The sequence below is a fragment of the Carassius carassius genome, chromosome 5, assembly GCF_963082965.1.
Source record: "Carassius carassius chromosome 5, fCarCar2.1, whole genome shotgun sequence".
NCBI classification, from domain to species: Eukaryota; Metazoa; Chordata; class Actinopteri; order Cypriniformes; family Cyprinidae; genus Carassius; species Carassius carassius.
Genome location: NC_081759.1, coordinates 630,629 through 650,628, shown reverse-complemented (window position 1 = coordinate 650,628; position 20,000 = coordinate 630,629). Strand labels below are relative to the sequence as shown.

Below are 20,000 nucleotides of genomic sequence, written 5' to 3'. Positions count from 1 at the left end.
ATTGCAAACGCTTTTATCAGCTTGGATGGTATATACATTTCAAAAACTGAATGGTCATCGTATTTTAGTTTTCTTTTTTTTTTTATACACGTAGAAACTTAACATTGCGTAAATTTCACAAAACATTACAAAGAAACGGCAAGTTTACAAGCAATTTTGACGTAGAAAGACTGAAATAGCATTTTCTAGTAAAACATCCTCCAATAATCGGTTTTATTTACAGATTAAAAAAATGTAAATGCTTATAAACCTGCTTGTATTTAGTAACAATGACAATAATTGTCAAAGTGCAGCTAGTTTATTTTGTAAGAGAACATGTCACTCACGCCACGGTTCTCTGGTTCTGGCCGCTGTCCTTGTGGTCGTGGAGGAGTCCTCTCTCTGAAATCACCAAGGAAAATAGATCACTTTATGTTTTGTATTTCATTCAATGGTGTGAATATATATCACGAGTCAAATCACATTCATTTCTATAACACTTTATAATACAACACGGATTGATTCAAAGCAGTAATCAACAGGAAAATAACTGTTAATGTTCTAAAATTAATCAATTATGTAACAAATTCAACTTCAGCACTAAAGAAGACAAAAGAGTCATTATTCAGATCAGTAAAAGTGCCTCCGTTCATCGATTATGAAATTAATTAATTTAGTTTTATATTAGTATCGAGAAACTGTTATAGTGTTTATTAGTATTTAGAATCATGCTTGTTTTTGTTTTCATTTTACTGAAAGATTTTGTTCTTTTATTTTTTATTTGAGCACATCAAGTCAAACTAAATTAAATTGAGAACGGTTTCCTTGGTTTTTTATATGTTGCTTCCGTAAGCATTCATTTCATTTTTTTAATGATTTTAATTCTGGTTACGGTTTCAGTATTAGTTAACTATAATAACTCTGGTTAAGGAAATTAAGTGAGATACATCTCTCACATGAATGTTCAAATGGGTTGGTCTTGTTTGATTTGGAGCTTGATGGAAACGAAGTCTACTTTGCCCTGCTGATGATTTCTAGTAGTTTATATGATGTGATGAGGCTCAGAGCTGTACCTGGGGTCCTGTTGGCCGGTGCTGCCTCTGCCGTAGAGCGGGATCACTTTATCCCGACTGATGCCGGCCTTACAAACAGGACACACCTGTCTGTTCGGCCTGGTTTCCAGCCACTGCAAACACACACACAGATACACGGTCAGGAGACTCACACAACGGTCACGTCACATGACCATCAGGGCTTCCTGAACACTCACCTGATGCAAACAAGGCCAGCTAGGAGAGAGAGGAGAGAGAACAGAGCAGTTATTACCCGATCAGATTCCTGAGAGTGTGCAGTGCATCACTCAGCAGGGTCTCACCAGAAGAGATGTCCGCACAGACTGATGACGGCATCTTTGGATGTGTCCAGACAGATGTTGCACTCAAACGTGCTGTCTTGAGCTCCGCCGCCGCCGCCGTTCTCTCCCGCTGTCTGTCCATTCACTGCTGATGAAGCGGAGCTCTCGCCGGCCGCTGCGCTGGCCATTCTGCATTCACCTCGATGAACTCAGCACACTAAACCTCCAGAAACACAGCAGAGCTCAGGCGTTAAACACACACACACACACACACACACTCACTGACACACACACACACACATATAGAGACATCCCCACACACACACACACACACACAGACACTCACTGACACAGACACATATAGAGACATCCACACACACACACACACACACACACATATAGAGACATCCACACACGCACACACACACACACACACACAGAGATTCAGAGCAGTATATTCAACGAAATATCTTTCAAATTTGAGTTTTAACTATAAAAGCCTTGATAAATACACACACAGAGACGAAAATATTAGTTATAGATAATTATGTCCTATAATATACAGGCAGCATACATGACAATATATAGATTTAAAATTTATGTTTATATAGTTTTAATTCATTTGCTTCAGTTTTAGTTATTTTAGTAAACCGAGCTTAACTAAATCGAGAATTGTATTTCAGCATTCATTTGACTGATAATCTCAGTTTAGACTTATCAGTCGATTTTATATTTGTTATTATAGTTAAATTGTATACTGCTTATAACAGACATAGATATAATGTTCTCATAAACATTTTACGCTCACATGCAGACAGCATACATGACCATGAACACACACACACACACACACACACACACACACACACACACACACACACACACACACACACACACACACACACACACACACAACACAAACAAACAAACAAACAAACAACACAAAGCGCGCAGTGCTTCAGAATCTGCTGACGGTGTTAGCTCATTAGCTGATTAGCTCGATTATCTAATGCAGAAACAACGCAGCTATCAGTCAACCAATTACGCGAATATCTTTCTAATACTGTAGAATTAAAAGTATTACCTGCTCTGTCTCATCAAAGCGTCTGAGGAGAGAGAATTAAAAGAGCTGCGCTTCTCTCATTAGCTTACAGCGGATTGCGTCAACATTACTCCACCCGGAAGTTAAAGCCCACTGACGTCATGTGCGTTAGACCAATGACGTTACTCCTACCGAAATGAAGCGTCCCGACTATTTTCTGTTATTGATACACAAGGTACACAATTTTTGAATTTTTTATATTCAAATATATATATATATGATTCAACAATCAGTTCAGTGTTATCTTAGGGGCAATTTATTATTTACCCAGACTATCACTTGATCACTGTTACTTTTCTCAACGCTGCTCCAGATCGGCCAATTGCTGTCTATGTGGTTGGTTACTGCGTAAGACATTTTATTTAAGCGTTTCAATGTGTGTGTGTGTGTGTGTGTGGGGGGGTGTGTGTGTGTGTGTGTGTGTGTCTTGTTTTTGTATCATATCAGGACTCAACTCTGTATAATGACATGGGTATGACACAGGTATCACAAGGAGAGGGTGACTTATGAGGACATAACCCATGTCCCCATTTTTCAAAACACTTATAAATCATACAGAATGAGTTTTTTTGAGAAAGTAAAAATGCACAAAGTTTCCTGTGAGGGTTAGGGTTAGGTGTAGGGTTGGTGTAGGGCCATAGAATATACAGTTTGTACAGTATAAAAACCATTATGCCTATGGGATGAACACACTTTACACAAAAACAAACGTGTGTGTGAGAGAGAGTGAGTGAGTGTGTGTGTCTATGTCTTTGTCTTTGTGTGTGTACGTGTGTGTGTGTGTGTGTGTGTGTCTGTGTGTGTGTCTGTGTCTTTGTGTGTGTGTGTGTGTGTGTCTCCATCTGTGCCTCTGTGTGTGTGTGTGTGTGTGTCTATGTATTTGTTAGTGTATGTATGTGTGTGTGTGTGTGTGTGTGTGTCTGTGTCTTTGTGTGTGTGTGTGTGTGTGTGTGTGTCTCCATCTGTGCCTCTGTGTGTGTGTGTGTGTGTGTGTGTGTACGTGCATGCGCTTGTGTTGAAGTCTGTGTGTGTGTGTGTATGTGTGTTTGTCACAGGGGTCTCAATGAACACACCTGGGAATCAACATCCACCTCATTTTCCTCTTCTTGTTGTTATTGTGGATCTAGCCAAACATGCTTCATTTGCAGTAGAAAACAAGCTACACATGTAAGAACGGCGAGAAAGAATTAAAGGAAAAAATCACCTAAAAATGAAAATGTACTGTAAATGTGCTCACCATCAGTTCAGTGAGATCAGGATGAGTTTGTGTCTTCATCAGGTTTGTAGAAATGTAGCATTGCATCAGTGTCTCATCAATGGATGCTCTGCAGTGAATGGGTGCCGTCAGAATGAGAGTCTGATAAAAACATCACAATAATCCACAGCACTCCAGTCCATCAGTAAACATCTGGAGAAGACAAAAGATGAATCAAATCCAGCATTAAGATGTTTTTAACTCAAACACATAGAGTCTATAATCATAATAACACTTCCTCCAGTGAAAAAGTGCATCTCCTGTTGTCTCTCACATATTTGTTTAGAGCTGTTTAAACGCTGCTTGATCTGTGCAGATTTCTCTCCTGATTCAGACCAGAACACTTTTTCAAGAACACAAACTTCAAGTCTTCACTATATATTTTCTAATGGGATGAAGTTCAGACATTCCTTTCTCTCTCATCATCCCAAAGCTATGTCACAAACATGATTCTGCTGGGAAAGGATGTGATTCATTGCCTTTTTTCACTCTTAAAATAGTATTCTCAGAACAAACTTCCATAATTTTTTTGACCTGTGTTTTTAATCAACTGTTGTTTAAGTGATTTTAGAGGATCTACAGCTTTTCTCAATCATGTTTCACACCAGCCAAGTGCTGCAATAGTTTCTGAACGTCATTCTCAACATTAGATCACACTGTTATCATTTCAGACTGTACAAACTTTGATTAATTTGTCTCCCTGCAGCACAGAAGCAGTCATCAGTGTCACAGACGTATATTTGTAGAAATAGCCAAAAATACATTTTATGTCACAATTATAAATTTTTCTTTTATGTCAAAAATCATTAGGATATTAAGTAAAGATCATGTTCATGAAGATATTTAGTAAATCTACCGTAAATATATCAAAACTTAATGTTTGATTAGTAATATGCATTGCTAAGAACTTCATCTGAACAACTTTAAAGATGATTTTCTCAATATTTAGATTTTTTTGCTCCCTCAGATTCCAGATTTTCAAATAGTTGTATCTCAGACAAATATTGTCCTCCGAACAAACCACACATCACAGGAGAGATCATTTATTCAGCTTTCAGATGATATAATCTCCATTTAAAAAAAACTGACTCTGATGTCTGGTTTTGTGGGTCACAAATGAGTTTGTGTCATGTTTTCACTGCATGACCACAGATGTCATGTTCAGTAGTGTGAGCAGGATTACAGTAGGGGCGTGGCCTGCGGCTGTTTGTCACGGGGGCGGGGCCTGTGGTTGCCAGGCGCTGGGTCACTTGTGTGGGAAGTGCTGAAATTTCAACGCGTCACAGCTGCGTTACGCACGGATCACACGCAGATTCTGATCGCCGACGAGCTCGAGGGAGCGACGCGTTTAACGGCGGCACTTTAAGCCGAGAACTAGTCCTCTTCTTGATAACTCAGCAGCTCAGCTCACTAACTCCTCCCGCAGCTGCCCGTGAGCGAGCGTCACCCGCGCGTCCGCGTCTCAGGTCTCGGATATTAACACTTCTGATCGAGCTGATCGATCAGTCAATGATCATGGAGAGGAAGAGGACGGACTGTCCGGCGCTTCCACCCGGCTGGAAGAAGGAAGAAGTGATCCGGAAGTCCGGGCTGAGTGCTGGGAAGAGTGATGTGTATTATTACAGGTGAGGCTGGCTCTTTCTGTGAGTTCTTGTGTTTGTTTGAAGTGTGTGCGCGCTGAGGATCTGTTAAAGCGTTACATTGTGTCCGGAAGAAGAGCTGAACTCGCCGAGAGATACACTGTAACTCCTGCGCCGTGTTGTCACGCGGGAGCGCGCGCGCGCGTGCGTGTGTGTGATGAACTTGAGCGTTTTCTCTGAGCTTCACCTGTTGAGTCCTCAGCTTTAAATACTTTAAACAGTTAATGCTCATTATTTATGAATAAATACACCCAGAATCCACACACATTTGGAGCTATTATTGTTAATACTTTATAAGTAAACAATCACTTACATAAATATGTTTCATTATTGATGTAAGTTCAGTGATGTAGCCGATGTGTGTTTTTCTGTAAGATGTGAGAATAGGGTGGCATGATTAAGACAGATGCGTTTTGGAACCAAAACAACAAATTTAATGACAAAACTTGTGACTGAAATTGGTGTTTCTCTTTTCTTCTATTCATAGAAAACAACTCAATTACAAAATGTGCATGTATTTTACTTTATTTCTCAGAATTTTTACTATATAAATCGAAACAGAAGTTTTTTTGACACATGAGTGGATACACTTCAAAACAGAACTTTTTAAAACTGTAAATAAAAAAGATTATTGGCGTTTTACTTTATATATCAAAATTATTTTTTTAATGCGTTGCTTGCAATTTCGTTGTGATTTCTGACTGATTTTTTTTTGTTCAAAGCAAATCTTAGCAGGGTTAGATTTAAACTAAAACCACAAAAACTTATTTTAAATAAAATAAATGTTAACTAAAATAAAAAATAAAACAATATATTCATATGAAAGCTTATAAACATATTAAAAATTAACTATATAAAAACTTAAACTAGGTAAAATTTCTTGCTTCAACTTGATGTACTAAATTTAGAAGCTATAGACATTTAAATTAAAATTAAATTTAATTAAATTTATGCATTTAGCAGACACTTTTATCCAAAGCGACTTACAGTGCATTCAGGCTAACAATTTTTACCTATCATTTTAAAATTAGATTTTTTAACCACATTTAAAACAACAACTACAAAAACTTATGAAAAAATGGAAGATATAAAAATAAAAACATATTCAAGACCGTGATGATAAAACACTATAACAGTATTGGAGTGATGCTAAAAGTAGACTAAATCATATACCGTTTGTTTTCCAGTGAAAACCTCTGATGGGGCAGATATGAGCAGATAAATCTAGTGCTTATTTCTCCATGAGAAGAGAAGGCCGAGTGTTGTTCCTGTTTGAACACGCTGTGGCCGTGACCTCGATACATGAATGATTCAGTAAGACTTCATCAGAGCTCCACCAACTGCTCGTGTGTCCAGCAGATATCACACAAGTGTCAGATCCTCCTTGTGTTTGTTTCAAACCCATCAAGCAGTTTTGCTTTGAGTTGTGAGTCATTGAGGAGCCTGATATTAATGTGGTTTTGAGCTGGTCTCCGTCTCTGATGGACCGTCTCTGTCTGTTTGATGTGTGTTCTGTGCTTGAGATCTGTTGATGGGCTTCAGTCAGAGCATCGTCTGTTTCCCTGGAAAGCCACATCTTCTCCAGTGGACCTGCTGGATTAAATGAGTGGTTTTGAGCAAAAAGTATTCCGTTTTTTCTGTCCTTCTTTACGTCTAAGCGGGCGGTTTCTAGCTAGTTTTAGCTGACGCTCTGCTGATAATCAAAAGGCTGACTGGCTGATGATATTTTAAAGCCATACTGAGTTTCACTTCTCAAAATCCTCAAGTGAATCATCTCAGATGGCTGGAGTGTGTTTTTCATCTATTTTGTTTTATACGTTTGACATGATAACTGGACACTCCTCACTGAAATAAGCACAGTGAGCTCATGTGACAATATGTACTGTAGTAATAGTAATATATTAGTAATATACACCATACCTCTTTTTTCCAGCTGAAAACTGCAACTGCAATTTCTAATGCATGCAAAGTGCATGCAAAAATTTAATTATACATTTTCTTTTGCAAAACGCATGCAAAAACTTGCTTTATAAAATGCAGGTGCAGAAAAGACCCTGATTGTTTGTAAAAACATAAAAGATTGTTTAATTAAAAATAAATGTTTTCGTTTTTTATATTAATATTCTCTTAACCTGTATAGCATATTTTAATATTTAAAATAATTAAATGCAGTGTTTAGCTCATATAAAAGCAGAATGAATTAATTTCGAGCAGATACAGTCCTGATTGAATTGTATCCCAGGATGACCTGTATATCAGCGTTCGCTCAGTCGTTACAGGGTTTTGATTCTCTACATTAGTCAGACACTAAATCAAGGGCAGTAAGAGTGTGTGTGTGATGTGATGAGACTCTTGTGCTCAGATTACTGTCGGTGTCTGATTAATACTCAGACTTCATCACACACACGACGCCTGCGACTCGAGTCAAACCCTCTTCTTCAGTCCGTCTGGAGAGATTCATGTGTGTTTTCAGTGTTGCAGTGAGTCAAGCGCCATGAAGCTGCTGCGTTTGTTCACACACCATGGGGGAAGGGTGTGTGTGTGTGTGTGTGTGTGTGTGTAAGGTGCCATCATGGCAGTGGAAGGCCTGTAAACTGATCTGCCATCAGAATATATCTGCAGTCCTCGAGTGATGGACTCATCTCAGGATGTCTAAGTGACATCACTTCCTGTTCCATTCCATTTAAGTGCATATAGATCTCGATGGATGCTCTGCAGTGAATGGGTGCCGCCAGAATGAGAGTTAATATCACAATAATCCACAGCACTCAGTTATCATCTGGAGAAGACAAAATATGGAACAAATCCAGCATTAAGATGATTTTAACTCAAACACACAGAGTCTATAATCATAATAACACTTCCTCCAGTGAAAAAGTGCATCTGCTGTTGTCTCTCACAGATTTGTTTAAATGCTGCTTGATCTGTGCAGATTTCTCTCCTGATTCAGACCAGAACACTTTTTCACTGGAGGAAGTGTTATTATGGATTAGGTAGATTAAAGATGGTCATATTTCTCCGCTGACGTCTCTCTTGATGATGTGTCACTGATGGAGCTTCATTAGTTTCATTGTTTCTCACTCGAGCGCAAACAGGCAACAAGCCAACAGACGACTTCCTGTTAGTGCTGCAAACTGTGAGCTGTTATTGACTCATTCCCAATAAACGCTGGAGCAGCTGCATGCGTTCGAGAGCTTCATTCTTCTAGTGTGAAGCAGAACGGCGGCCGAAGCGCTTCACTGTTAATGTGGATGGAAAACTGTAGGAAAATCCTCTGAGCATTTCCTCTTGTGTGGCTCAATCTACTAAACAAATGATGTTAAATGAGTTAAGCAACGCTTAAATACACCATCAAGCTTGTACAAGTACAGCAGAGAGTTTTAACAACACAGTGTCAGTACATTAAAACTAGGAGTAAAATGGTCATTTCCAAACCAGATATATATTTAATTTATATTTACATTTCTTCACTACACGTTAAAGGTCAATGGTAGCTAATTAAAACAAGTCAATTTTTCTTAATACATTAAATAAAGATAGCTATGAAACTAAGTTTTTCAGGTTAAGTAAGTTTTAATTCATGTAAGAAATACTACAGAAGTTAAAGTAATGAAATGTACATTTTTATTCAAGGTAATTTCTGTAGTCTTCATTGTAAAAATTAAATAAAAATTAATGCTTACCATTTTTGTTTATCATCTAAAAATTATATAGAAATTTGATAATTTGTAAATGTATAATTTATAAAATCTTTATATATCTCTTCTTATATAAGAATGTTTTTGTTTACACACAGGTGTGTTAACACTTTAAACTGGACACACATAATAACTGTAAAAGATAAATAATTTCACAGTGATTATTTGTATTAAAAGTTTCTAAAAAATTATGGCAAAATTTGTATTTGTCATTGATTATTTATTTATGATTACTGATGAAATAATGCGAACAATTTTCTTTTTTTTATTATTATTTTTATTTATTATTGATCTTTCGTCTTACCTTGTCAAAAACATAATTTTTGCACCGCAAATGGTGTTTTAAACTATACACAAAAAATAACTGAAATAATTTATAATAAATTATTAATAAAATCATTTGTCAGTTTTAATAATAAATTATGTAATAGTGATTATTGATTATGAAATGCAGTGAATGATGGATGTTTAGTACCAAATATTTTTTTTATTACAGAGTTGTTAAAGGAATAATTCAGCCAAAAAAGCAAGGTGTTAGTTTCAGCTATATTCATTCTAAATGCTTGTGTTTTTCCATGTAATAAGAGTGAATGGTGACGGAGAGCGTGGTTCTGATGAATATCATCTGAGCTCAATTCCACAGAAAGTCATGCAGCTTTGAACGTCATGAGAGGAAGTAAATGATGACAGAGTGACCATGTTTGGGTGAACTTTGTCTTCAAGGATGGGATCAGAATGAGAACGAATAGCTGGTTGAATGTGTTGGTAACCGGTTGGGTGAACTAGAATCGCAGTCGGTTTCTTCTCTTATTTGCTCTCTGTCGTGACTTTGATTCGTTCAGTTGTGTGTGGTTTAGGTGAACAGGTAATTAAATGTATTGTTAGGCTTGCAATCGACCATGCACTCATCCCGTCTGTCGCTCTCTCTGTCTCTCCGTCTGTCTCTGTCTGTCTGTCCATTTGTCCGTCTGTCTCTGTCTCTTTCTGTCTGTCTCTCTGTCCATCGGTCTATATGTCTGGCTGCCTGTCTGTCTGTCCATCCATCTGTATGTCTCTCTGTCTGTCTATCTGTCTTTCTGTCTCTTTTTCTGTCTGTTTGTCTCTCCATCTGTCTGTCTGTCCATACGTCTGTCTGTCTGTCTCTCAGTCTGTATGTCTGTCCGTCTGTCTGTCTGTCTTTCTGTCTGTCTTTCAGTCTGTATGTCTGTCTGTCTGTATGTCTGTCTGTCTGTCTCTCAGTCTGTATGTCTGTCTGTCCATACGTCTGTCTGTCTTTCTGTCTCTCCGTCTGTCTCTCAGTCTGTATGTCTGTCTATCCATACTTCTGTCTGTCTGTCCGTCTGTCTGTCTGTCTGTCTCTCAGTCTGTATGTCTGTCTGTCCATACGTCTGTCTGTCTTTCTGTCTGTCTGTCTCTCAGTCTGTATGTCTGTCTGTCCATACGTCTTTCTGTCTGTCTGCCTGTCTCTCAGTCTGTATGTCTGTCTGTCTTTCTGTCTGTCAGTCTGTCTGTCTCTCAGTCTGTATGTCTGTCTGTCCATACGTCTTTCTGTCTGTCTGCCTGTCTCTCAGTCTGTATGTCTGTCTGTCCATACGTCTGTCCGTTTATCTGTCCATACGTCTGTCCGTCCGTCTGTCTGTCTCTTTGCCTGTCTGTCCATCTGTCTCTCTGTCTATCTGTTTCTCTGTCTGTGTAACATGGAGTGGGAACACCCTTCTGGAGCGTCTGGTGTCTCTGTGTCTCGGCTTTGGCTCATATCAGCTTTCAGAAACTTTTAGAGCCTGTGGTTTGCACACTGTCTTACTGCGTGTTAAAGCCAGATAGGCCCTGCCCAAGTGTGTCTGCGAGTGAGTGTGTGTGGGTGTTCGAGTGTGTGTGCAAATGTGTGTGTGCGAGTGTGTGTGTGTGTGCGTCCGAGTGAGTGTTTGTGAGTGTTCTTATGTGTAATCAAATGTGTGTGTGTATGCGAATTTGTGTGTGTGTTCTAGTGTGTGCGAGTGAGTGTGTGTGTGTTCGAGTGTATCTGTGTGTGTGCAAGTGAGTGTGTGTGTGTTTGAGTGTGTTTTAGTGAGTGTGTGTGTGTGTGTGTGTGTGTGTGTGTGTTTTCTCGGTTTTGACTCATCTCTGAGTCTGACTCATGCAGTGTTTGTGGCTCGTCCATCTCTGCAGTGGACTCATTTTCTGTAACTTCTCACCGCACCGCTGTCAGTGTTCACTAGCTGCACTTCTGCTACGCTCACGGTTTTGCAGCCTTGCAACTGACGAATATGAGTGTGATGGCTCATATGTCCTGCTTGGATTCCTGCTTTTTAATATTGTAATTCTCAGTGAGCTTCTATTACCACATTTACATGCATTAACAAACCATTTACATTCATGAAATGTCAACGCTTATTGGAAACAGATGTCATGTTCATATTAAATGCCACAAATGAGTGTAATTAAACATGAAGCATAATTAAAAATGAATCCAACTTTTTAAGAATATTTAAAATATTTGTATTGTTTTATTTTAATCATAATAACAAGTTACATTTCCTGCCTTTTAATTCTGTAGAATATTTGTTTCTCTTATAGTGGTTTTCCTTCTGCAGTTTGGCCACATCTGCTAATAATATTGCATAGAGGCCATGTTTTGAGAAAAACATCCTTTGCAAGTTATTTTGGGGGAAAAACGCCTGCAAATTTAATGCAATAACTGGGGTCGCTTTATTTTTATTTTTTTAGTTGTTTTTGTGATATCTGAAGATTTACAAAAAGCACACACACGTTCTGATTCTGCTTGTTTGTGTGGAGTGTGTGAATTAGTGTAGGTTCTGTGCATCTGCAGTGCGTGATGTTCCTCCAGCAGCGCTGCAGACTGATAATCATCTCGCCATCATCTTTACTGTTTTATGCACTTATTACTGTAACTACAGCACCATAAAGTGTATTTTTGTCTGTGCCGCCTGTGGCAGAGTGTTTCCTCATGTTCTTGTCCTCCTCATGGTGAGAAGGAGTAAACCAGAGCATTACCACAGATTTGCACATCAGTCCAGAATGCATGCGCCTGTGTGTGTGTGTGTGTGTGTGTGTGTGTGTGTGTGTGGGACATATCAGGACACAACTCTGTATAATGACATGGGTATGACACAGGTATTACAAGGAGAGGGTGACTTATGAGGACATAACCCATGTCCCCATTTTTCAAAACGCTTTTAAATCATACAGAATGAGTTTTTTTTTTGAGAAAGTAGAAATGCACAAAGTTTCCTGTGAGGGTTAGGGTTAGGTGTAGGGTTGGTGTAGGGCCATAGAATATACAGTTTGTACAGTATAAAAACCATTACACCTATGGGATGAACACACTTTACACAAAAACAAACATGTGTGTGTGTGTGTGTGTTATATTGTGCGTGAGTGTGTGTGTGTGTGTGTCGCGTAGGCAGGTTCACACTGACGATCCAAAGCCGAGCTGCTGAATACAGGTTTATTTACGTGAGGGTTCAAAGGTCATAAGGAGAATTTTGGCAGGTTTCCACACGGCAGGGTTTGGATTGTGAGTTTGGAGACGACTCTGCCAAAAACACACTTGTTGTTTTGTAGACGTTACAGACGGAACCTGAAGAGGAACACTGGAGATGAAAGTGTTGTAGTGATTCAGTTAAATACTTTTTTTTTTTTTTTTTTTTTTACATTTATTACTTCAGTTTTCCTCTAATGTTTTAAACTTATTTAATTCAGAAATTTCAACAGTGGATGTTTCTACAAGACTTGCTCTAGAAAATGCCTTTTATACAGTTCTCAATGAAACAGCAACTAACACATTAAGCTAAACTTAAAATGTTATAGTAGACAGGCTGAAAGAGTATTTCCTTGTATAATGTGCTCCAGAATGTTTAAAAAAAAAAAGTTTTTTAAACAATATTTAACAACTAAAAACTAACAAACAAACAAACCTATTTTTATTTTTACAGTGTGGGAATATTAAACTAAAAGAATTAATATAATTAATATTTTTATGTTATAGGATAATATATATGTTTGTAGGAAAATATTGTTTTAATTTTATTAATAATTAGAATTTAGTGAAGTTTATTGTTATAGAATACAGAATATGTACTAATTGTTACATTGATTCCAGGTTTATTATAGCTGACTAACTAACTAACAGAAATATAATAAATTATAAAAAATTAAATTTTTTTTTTAATTTCAGCTAGTTTCCAAAACAACATTTCTCAATTTCTATTAAGTTTAACTTGATGTACTTAATAACTAAAACTTGTAATAACTAAAACTATAAAAACTATATAGTCACATTAAACCACAAAAAACACCCAACAGGAAATGCAGATAATACACAAATAAAAACAAATCCAAAATATTTAAAATCAAATTATAATAGTATCTTAATCGTACTAAGAAAACACTGATTGAAATATGCATTTTTCTGTAAAGCTGCAACAATATTTATTGTGAAATGTGCTATAACGAAAAATAAATTGAAAGTTGAATTATGATTATTTCACTTTCTCCTATGTGTTTGCCATGAAAATAGCTGGTGTGTACGTGTCAGCCGTACAGCGGTCACTGCGGGTTAACTAGTCCTGCTGAAGTCTGGTTGCTGTGGTCAGTCCAAGGGTCAGCACTCCTGCGGAATAGAGCTTTATCTGAGCAGAGTAGCACTTTAGTTTCAGGCTGGAAAACACTCAAATCAACAAGAAACCACATTCACAACACACTCCACCTCAATAATATGTCTGCTTTCTGAGAGAAACCGCAGGATGGGACTTAACTTTCTGATAACATGAATCGATTGGGTTTCTATTTGAACGTGGTTTGAAATAATTAAAGGGATTGATGACGTCAGCTGGCGCCTGTTTTGTTTTTTATGTTCACAATAATGCAAACAGAAGAATCAGGAAGATCCGAAACCTGTATTAAGATGATGTAGCCTACAGCCAGTTTTGATTTCATGTGAAAAGTGGATCTGTGTGTTCTAATTTCTGCGTGTGAATCTGCGCAGGTGTTACAACAACCAAAACATACACCTTTTAATAGTTTCACTACCAAAAGTTTACAGTCGATGGGAATTATTTTATTTAAAGAAATTATTTTATTCTTCAAGGATGCATTAAATTGATCAAAAGTTACAGTTTATAATGTTACAGTAATAAATGCTGTTCTTCTGAACTTTCTATTCTGAGCAGCACAACTGTGTTCAACATTGATAATAATCAGAGATGTTTCTTGAGCAGTAAATCATCATATTTTCATGATTTCTGAAGATCATGTGACACTGAAGACTGGAGGAATGATGCTGAAAATACAGCGGAGCATCACAGAAATAAATTACTCTTTAACAGATATTCACTGTATTTTTGATCAAATAAATGCAGCCTTGGTGAACAGAAGAGACTTGGTTCTGTTCAGGCAGAACTCACCACTATGAACATGTGCAGTCTGAGTCAGACAAGCTTTTAGAATAAACTAGGCTGAGTCATTCGGTGTGCTGATGGTTTTTGCTCCAGTCCCACAGGAAAGAAGTTCCGCAGTAAACCGCAGCTATCCCGCTATCTTGGGAACTCGGTGGATCTGGGATGTTTTGACTTCCGCACGGGCAAAATGATGCCCAGCAAGATGCAGAAGAACAAGCAGAGACTGCGCAGCGACAACCTCAGCCTGAGCAAGGTATTAAACAACACACACATCTCTCTCTCTTAAAACACTGCACACATCTCACTCTCTCAAAACAACACGCACATCTCACTCTCTCAAAACACTGCACACATCTCACTCTCTCAAAACAACATGCACATCTCACTCTCTCAAAACAACACGCACATCTCACTCTCTCAAAACAACACACGCACATCTCACTCTCTCAAAACAACACACGCACATCTCACTCTCTCAAAACAACACGCACATCTCACTCTCTCAAAACAACACACGCACATCTCACTCTCTCAAAACAACACGCACATCTCACTCTCTCAAAACAACACACACATCTCACTCTCTCAAAACAACACACACACATCTCACTCTCTCAAAACAACACACGCACATCTCACTCTCTCAAAACAACACGCACATCTCACTCTCTCAAAACAACACACACATCTCACTCTCTCAAAACAACACACACACATCTCACTCTCTCAAAACAACACACGCACATCTCACTCTCTCAAAACAACACACACATCTCACTCTCTCAAAACAACATGCACATCTCACTCTCTCAAAACAACACGCACATCTCACTCTCTCAAAACAACACACGCACATCTCACTCTCTCAAAACAACACACGCACATCTCACTCTCTCAAAACAACACGCACATCTCACTCTCTCAAAACAACACACGCACATCTCACTCTCTCAAAACAACACGCACATCTCACTCTCTCAAAACAACACGCACATCTCACTCTCTCAAAACAACACACGCACATCTCACTCTCTCAAAACAACACGCACATCTCACTCTCTCAAAACAACACGCACATCTCACTCTCTCAAAACAACACACACACATCTCACTCTCTCAAAACAACACACACACATCTCACTCTCTCAAAACAACACACACACATCTCACTCTCTCAAAACACTGCACACATCTCACTCTCTCAAAACAACATGCACATCTCACTCTCTCAAAACAACACGCACATCTCACTCTCTCAAAACAACACGCACATCTCACTCTCTCAAAACAACACACACACATCTCACTCTCTCAAAACAACACGCACATCTCACTCTCTCAAAACAACACACACACATCTCACTCTCTCAAAACAACACACACACATCTCACTCTCTCAAAACAACACACACACATCTCACTCTCTCAAAACACTGCACACATCTCACTCTCTCAAAACAACATGCACATCTCACTCTCTCAAAACAACACGCACATCTCACTCTCTCAAAACAACACGCACATCTCACTCTCTCAAAACAACACACACACATCTCACTCTCTCAAAACAACACACACACATCTCACTCTCTCAAAACAACACACGCACATCTCACTCTCTCAAAACAACACACGCACATCTCACTCTCTCAAAACAACACACACACATCTCACTCTCTCAAAACAACACACGCACATCTCACTCTCTCAAAACAACACGCACATCTCACTCTCTCAAAACAACACACACACATCTCACTCTCTCAAAACAACACACGCACATCTCACTCTCTCAAAACAACACGCACATCTCACTCTCTCAAAACAACACACGCACATCTCACTCTCTCAAAACAACACGCACATCTCACTCTCTCAAAACAACACACACATCTCACTCTCTCAAAACAACACACACACATCTCACTCTCTCAAAACAACACACACACATCTCACTCTCTCAAAACACTGCACACATCTCACTCTCTCAAAACAACACGCACATCTCACTCTCTCAAAACAACACGCACATCTCACTCTCTCAAAACAACACGCACATCTCACTCTCTCAAAACAACACGCACATCTCACTCTCTCAAAACAACACGCACATCTCACTCTCTCAAAACAACACACACACATCTCACTCTCTCAAAACAACACACACACATCTCACTCTCTCAAAACAACACACACATCTCACTCTCTCAAAACAACACACACATCTCACTCTCTCAAAACAACACGCACATCTCACTCTCTCAAAACAACACACACACATCTCACTCTCTCAAAACAACACACACACATCTCACTCTCTCAAAACACTGCACGCATCTCACTCTCTCAAAACAACACACACACATCTCACTCTCTCAAAACAACACACACACATCTCACTCTCTCAAAACAACACACACACATCTCACTCTCTTAAAACAACACACACACATCTCACTCTCTCAAAACAACACACACACATCTCACTCTCTCAAAACAACACACACACATCTCACTCTCTCAAAACAACACACACACATCTCACTCTCTTAAAACGACACACACATCTCACTCTCTCAAAACAACACACACATCTCACTCTCTCAAAACAACACACACACATCTCACTCTCTCAAAACAACACACACATCTCACTCTCTCAAAACACTGCACACATCTCACTCTCTCAAAACAACACACACATCTCACTCTCTCAAAACAACACACACATCTCACTCTCTCAAAACAACATACACATCTCACTCTCAAAACACTGCACACATCTCACTCTCTCAAAACACTGCACACATCTCACTCTCTCAAAACAACATACACATCTCACTCTCTCAAAACATTGCACACATCTCACTCTCTCAAAACAACACACACACATCTCACTCTCTCAAAACAACACGCACATCTCACTCTCTCAAAACAACACACACACATCTCACTCTCTCAAAACACTGCACACATCTCACTCTCTCAAAACAACACACACATCTCACTCTCTCAAAACAACACGCACATCTCACTCTCTCAAAACAACACGCACATCTCACTCTCTCAAAACAACACACACACATCTCACTCTCTCAAAACAACACACACACATCTCACTCTCAAAACAACACACACACATCTCACTCTCTTAAAACAACACACACACATCTCACTCTCTCAAAACAACACACACACATCTCACTCTCTCAAAACAACACACACACATCTCACTCTCTCAAAACAACACACACACACATCTCACTCTCTTAAAACAACACACACATCTCACTCTCTCAAAACAACACACACACATCTCACTCTCTCAAAACAACACACACATCTCACTCTCTCAAAACACTGCACACATCTCACTCTCTCAAAACAACACACACATCTCACTCTCTCAAAACAACATACACATCTCACTCTCAAAACACTGCACACATCTCACTCTCTCAAAACAACACGCACATCTCACTCTCTCAAAACAACACACACACATCTCACTCTCTCAAAACAACATACACATCTCACTCTCTCAAAACACTGCACACATCTCACTCTCTTAAAACAACACCATACATCTCACTCTCTCAAAACAACATACACATCTCACTCTCTCAAAACACTGCACACATCTCACTCTCTTAAAACAACACACACACATCTCACTCTCTCAAAACAACATACACATCTCACTCTCTCAAAACAACACACACACATCTCACTCTCTCAAAACAACACACACACATCTCACTCTCTCAAAACAACACACACACATCTCACTCTCTCAAAACAACACGCACATCTCACTCTCTCAAAACAACACGCACATCTCACTCTCTCAAAACAACACACACACATCTCACTCTCTCAAAACAACACACACACATCTCACTCTCTCAAAACAACACACACACATCTCACTCTCTCAAAACAACACACACACATCTCACTCTCTCAAAACAACACACACACATCTCACTCTCTCAAAACAACACACACACATCTCACTCTCTCAAAACAACACACACACATCTCACTCTCTCAAAACAACACACACACATCTCACTCTCTCAAAACAACACACACATCTCACTCTCTCAAAACAACACACACACATCTCACTCTCTCAAAACAACACACACATCTCACTCTCTCAAAACAACATACACATCTCACTCTCTCAAAACAACACACACACATCTCACTCTCTCAAAACAACACACACATCTCACTCTCTCAAAACAACACACACATCTCACTCTCTCAAAACAACACACACACATCTCACTCTCTCAAAACAACACACACATCTCACTCTCTCAAAACAACACACACATCTCACTCTCTCAAAACAACACACACATCTCACTCTCTCAAAACAACACACACACATCTCACTCTCTCAAAACAACACACACATCTCACTCTCTCAAAACAACACACAAATCTCACTCTCTTAAAACAACACACACATCTCACTCTCTCAAAACACTGCACACATCTCACTCTCTCAAAACAACACACACATCTCACTCTCTCAAAACACTGCACACATCTCACTCTCTCAAAACAACACACACACATCTCACTCTCTCAAAACAACACACACATCTCACTCTCTCAAAACACTGCACACATCTCACTCTCTCAAAACACTGCACACATCTCACTATCTCAAAACAACACACACACATCTCACTCTCTCAAAACAACACACACACATCTCACTCTCTCAAAACACTGCACACATCTCACTCTCAGTGGTTGTGCTGTGACTGATGTCGGGTATACTTGCTTGTAAAATAGAGTTAGAAGCAACAGAATATATATATATATATTTTTTTTACCTGAAAGTGGTGCTCCTCTCTGTTTTCGCTGAACACAGAAGATGCAGAGAGAGAGGCTCGCGCTGGGAAAGAGAGACTAGTGTCTCGCCACTAGTGTAGTAGCACTGATCACTTTGAGGGGGGATAAATGTTTCCCCACTGGGGATAAAAATAATTAAGCAGAGGCAGGGATACATTGACCAGAAAGGGGGAAATCCCACGCTTCCCCCACCGGCAAATCGCACCCTGGTAATAATGGTAATTAATAAATAATTACATGTATTTTATCTGCTACAGAAATAATTCTAGATAATTTTTCTGAATTATTTAAATGTGTAGAATCCACATAAGCTTGTTTTTTATCAACAGGTCAAACTTTACAGCAGGGCAGGCCGTTTTTAGCCAGACAGAAGCTTCAAACAGTCTGAATGTAAATGTAAGTTTCTGTAAATCCACTCGCTGACAGCAGGTGGCGCTTATGGAAAAGCTGAATTACAGTTGTTTCATGTAAACTCCATGGACAAAGCGGTATTGTGATTAAGAACACATTTCTTTAGGTATCACATGGAGTGAAGATGAAAACAAAATATAACCTTCAGAGCTACAGTCATATAATTAACTCATTCATATATTAATTTGTATAGTTCCCTTAGCACTTTTTTAAAACCTCCCAGCTACTCCGCCCAGTTTTCACTCAAAACGAAACTGCTCTGTGCG

General features: G+C 38.9%; 2 protein-coding genes across 4 annotated transcripts in view; one reads left to right on the top strand and one right to left on the bottom strand.

The window, feature by feature from the left end:
* rnf185 (ring finger protein 185) overlaps window positions 1–2,548 on the bottom strand; it is a 3,922-nt gene extending 1,374 nt beyond the window's left edge. For 2 of the 3 annotated variants that reach the window (XM_059549318.1, XM_059549320.1), the window contains exons 1-5: window positions 2,418–2,548; window positions 1,355–1,556; window positions 1,250–1,268; window positions 1,053–1,165; window positions 327–381 (exon numbers count right to left, since the gene is read on the bottom strand). In XM_059549318.1, coding sequence (XP_059405301.1) covers window positions 327–381; window positions 1,053–1,165; window positions 1,250–1,268; window positions 1,355–1,521 — 354 coding nt within the window. In that variant the 5' untranslated portion in view covers window positions 1,522–1,556; window positions 2,418–2,548. The remainder of the gene's footprint in view (window positions 1–326; window positions 382–1,052; window positions 1,166–1,249; window positions 1,269–1,354; window positions 1,557–2,417) is intronic. The other variant, XM_059549319.1, reaches the window with a different exon arrangement.
* Window positions 2,549–4,918: 2,370 nt separating this feature from the next.
* The window catches only part of mbd2 (methyl-CpG binding domain protein 2), a 31,308-nt gene continuing 16,226 nt past the window's right edge, over window positions 4,919–20,000 (top strand). Inside the window, exons 1-2 of the mRNA XM_059549328.1 lie at window positions 4,919–5,315; window positions 14,542–14,701. Of these exons, the coding sequence (XP_059405311.1) occupies window positions 5,200–5,315; window positions 14,542–14,701 (276 nt within the window). The 5' untranslated portion in view covers window positions 4,919–5,199. The remainder of the gene's footprint in view (window positions 5,316–14,541; window positions 14,702–20,000) is intronic.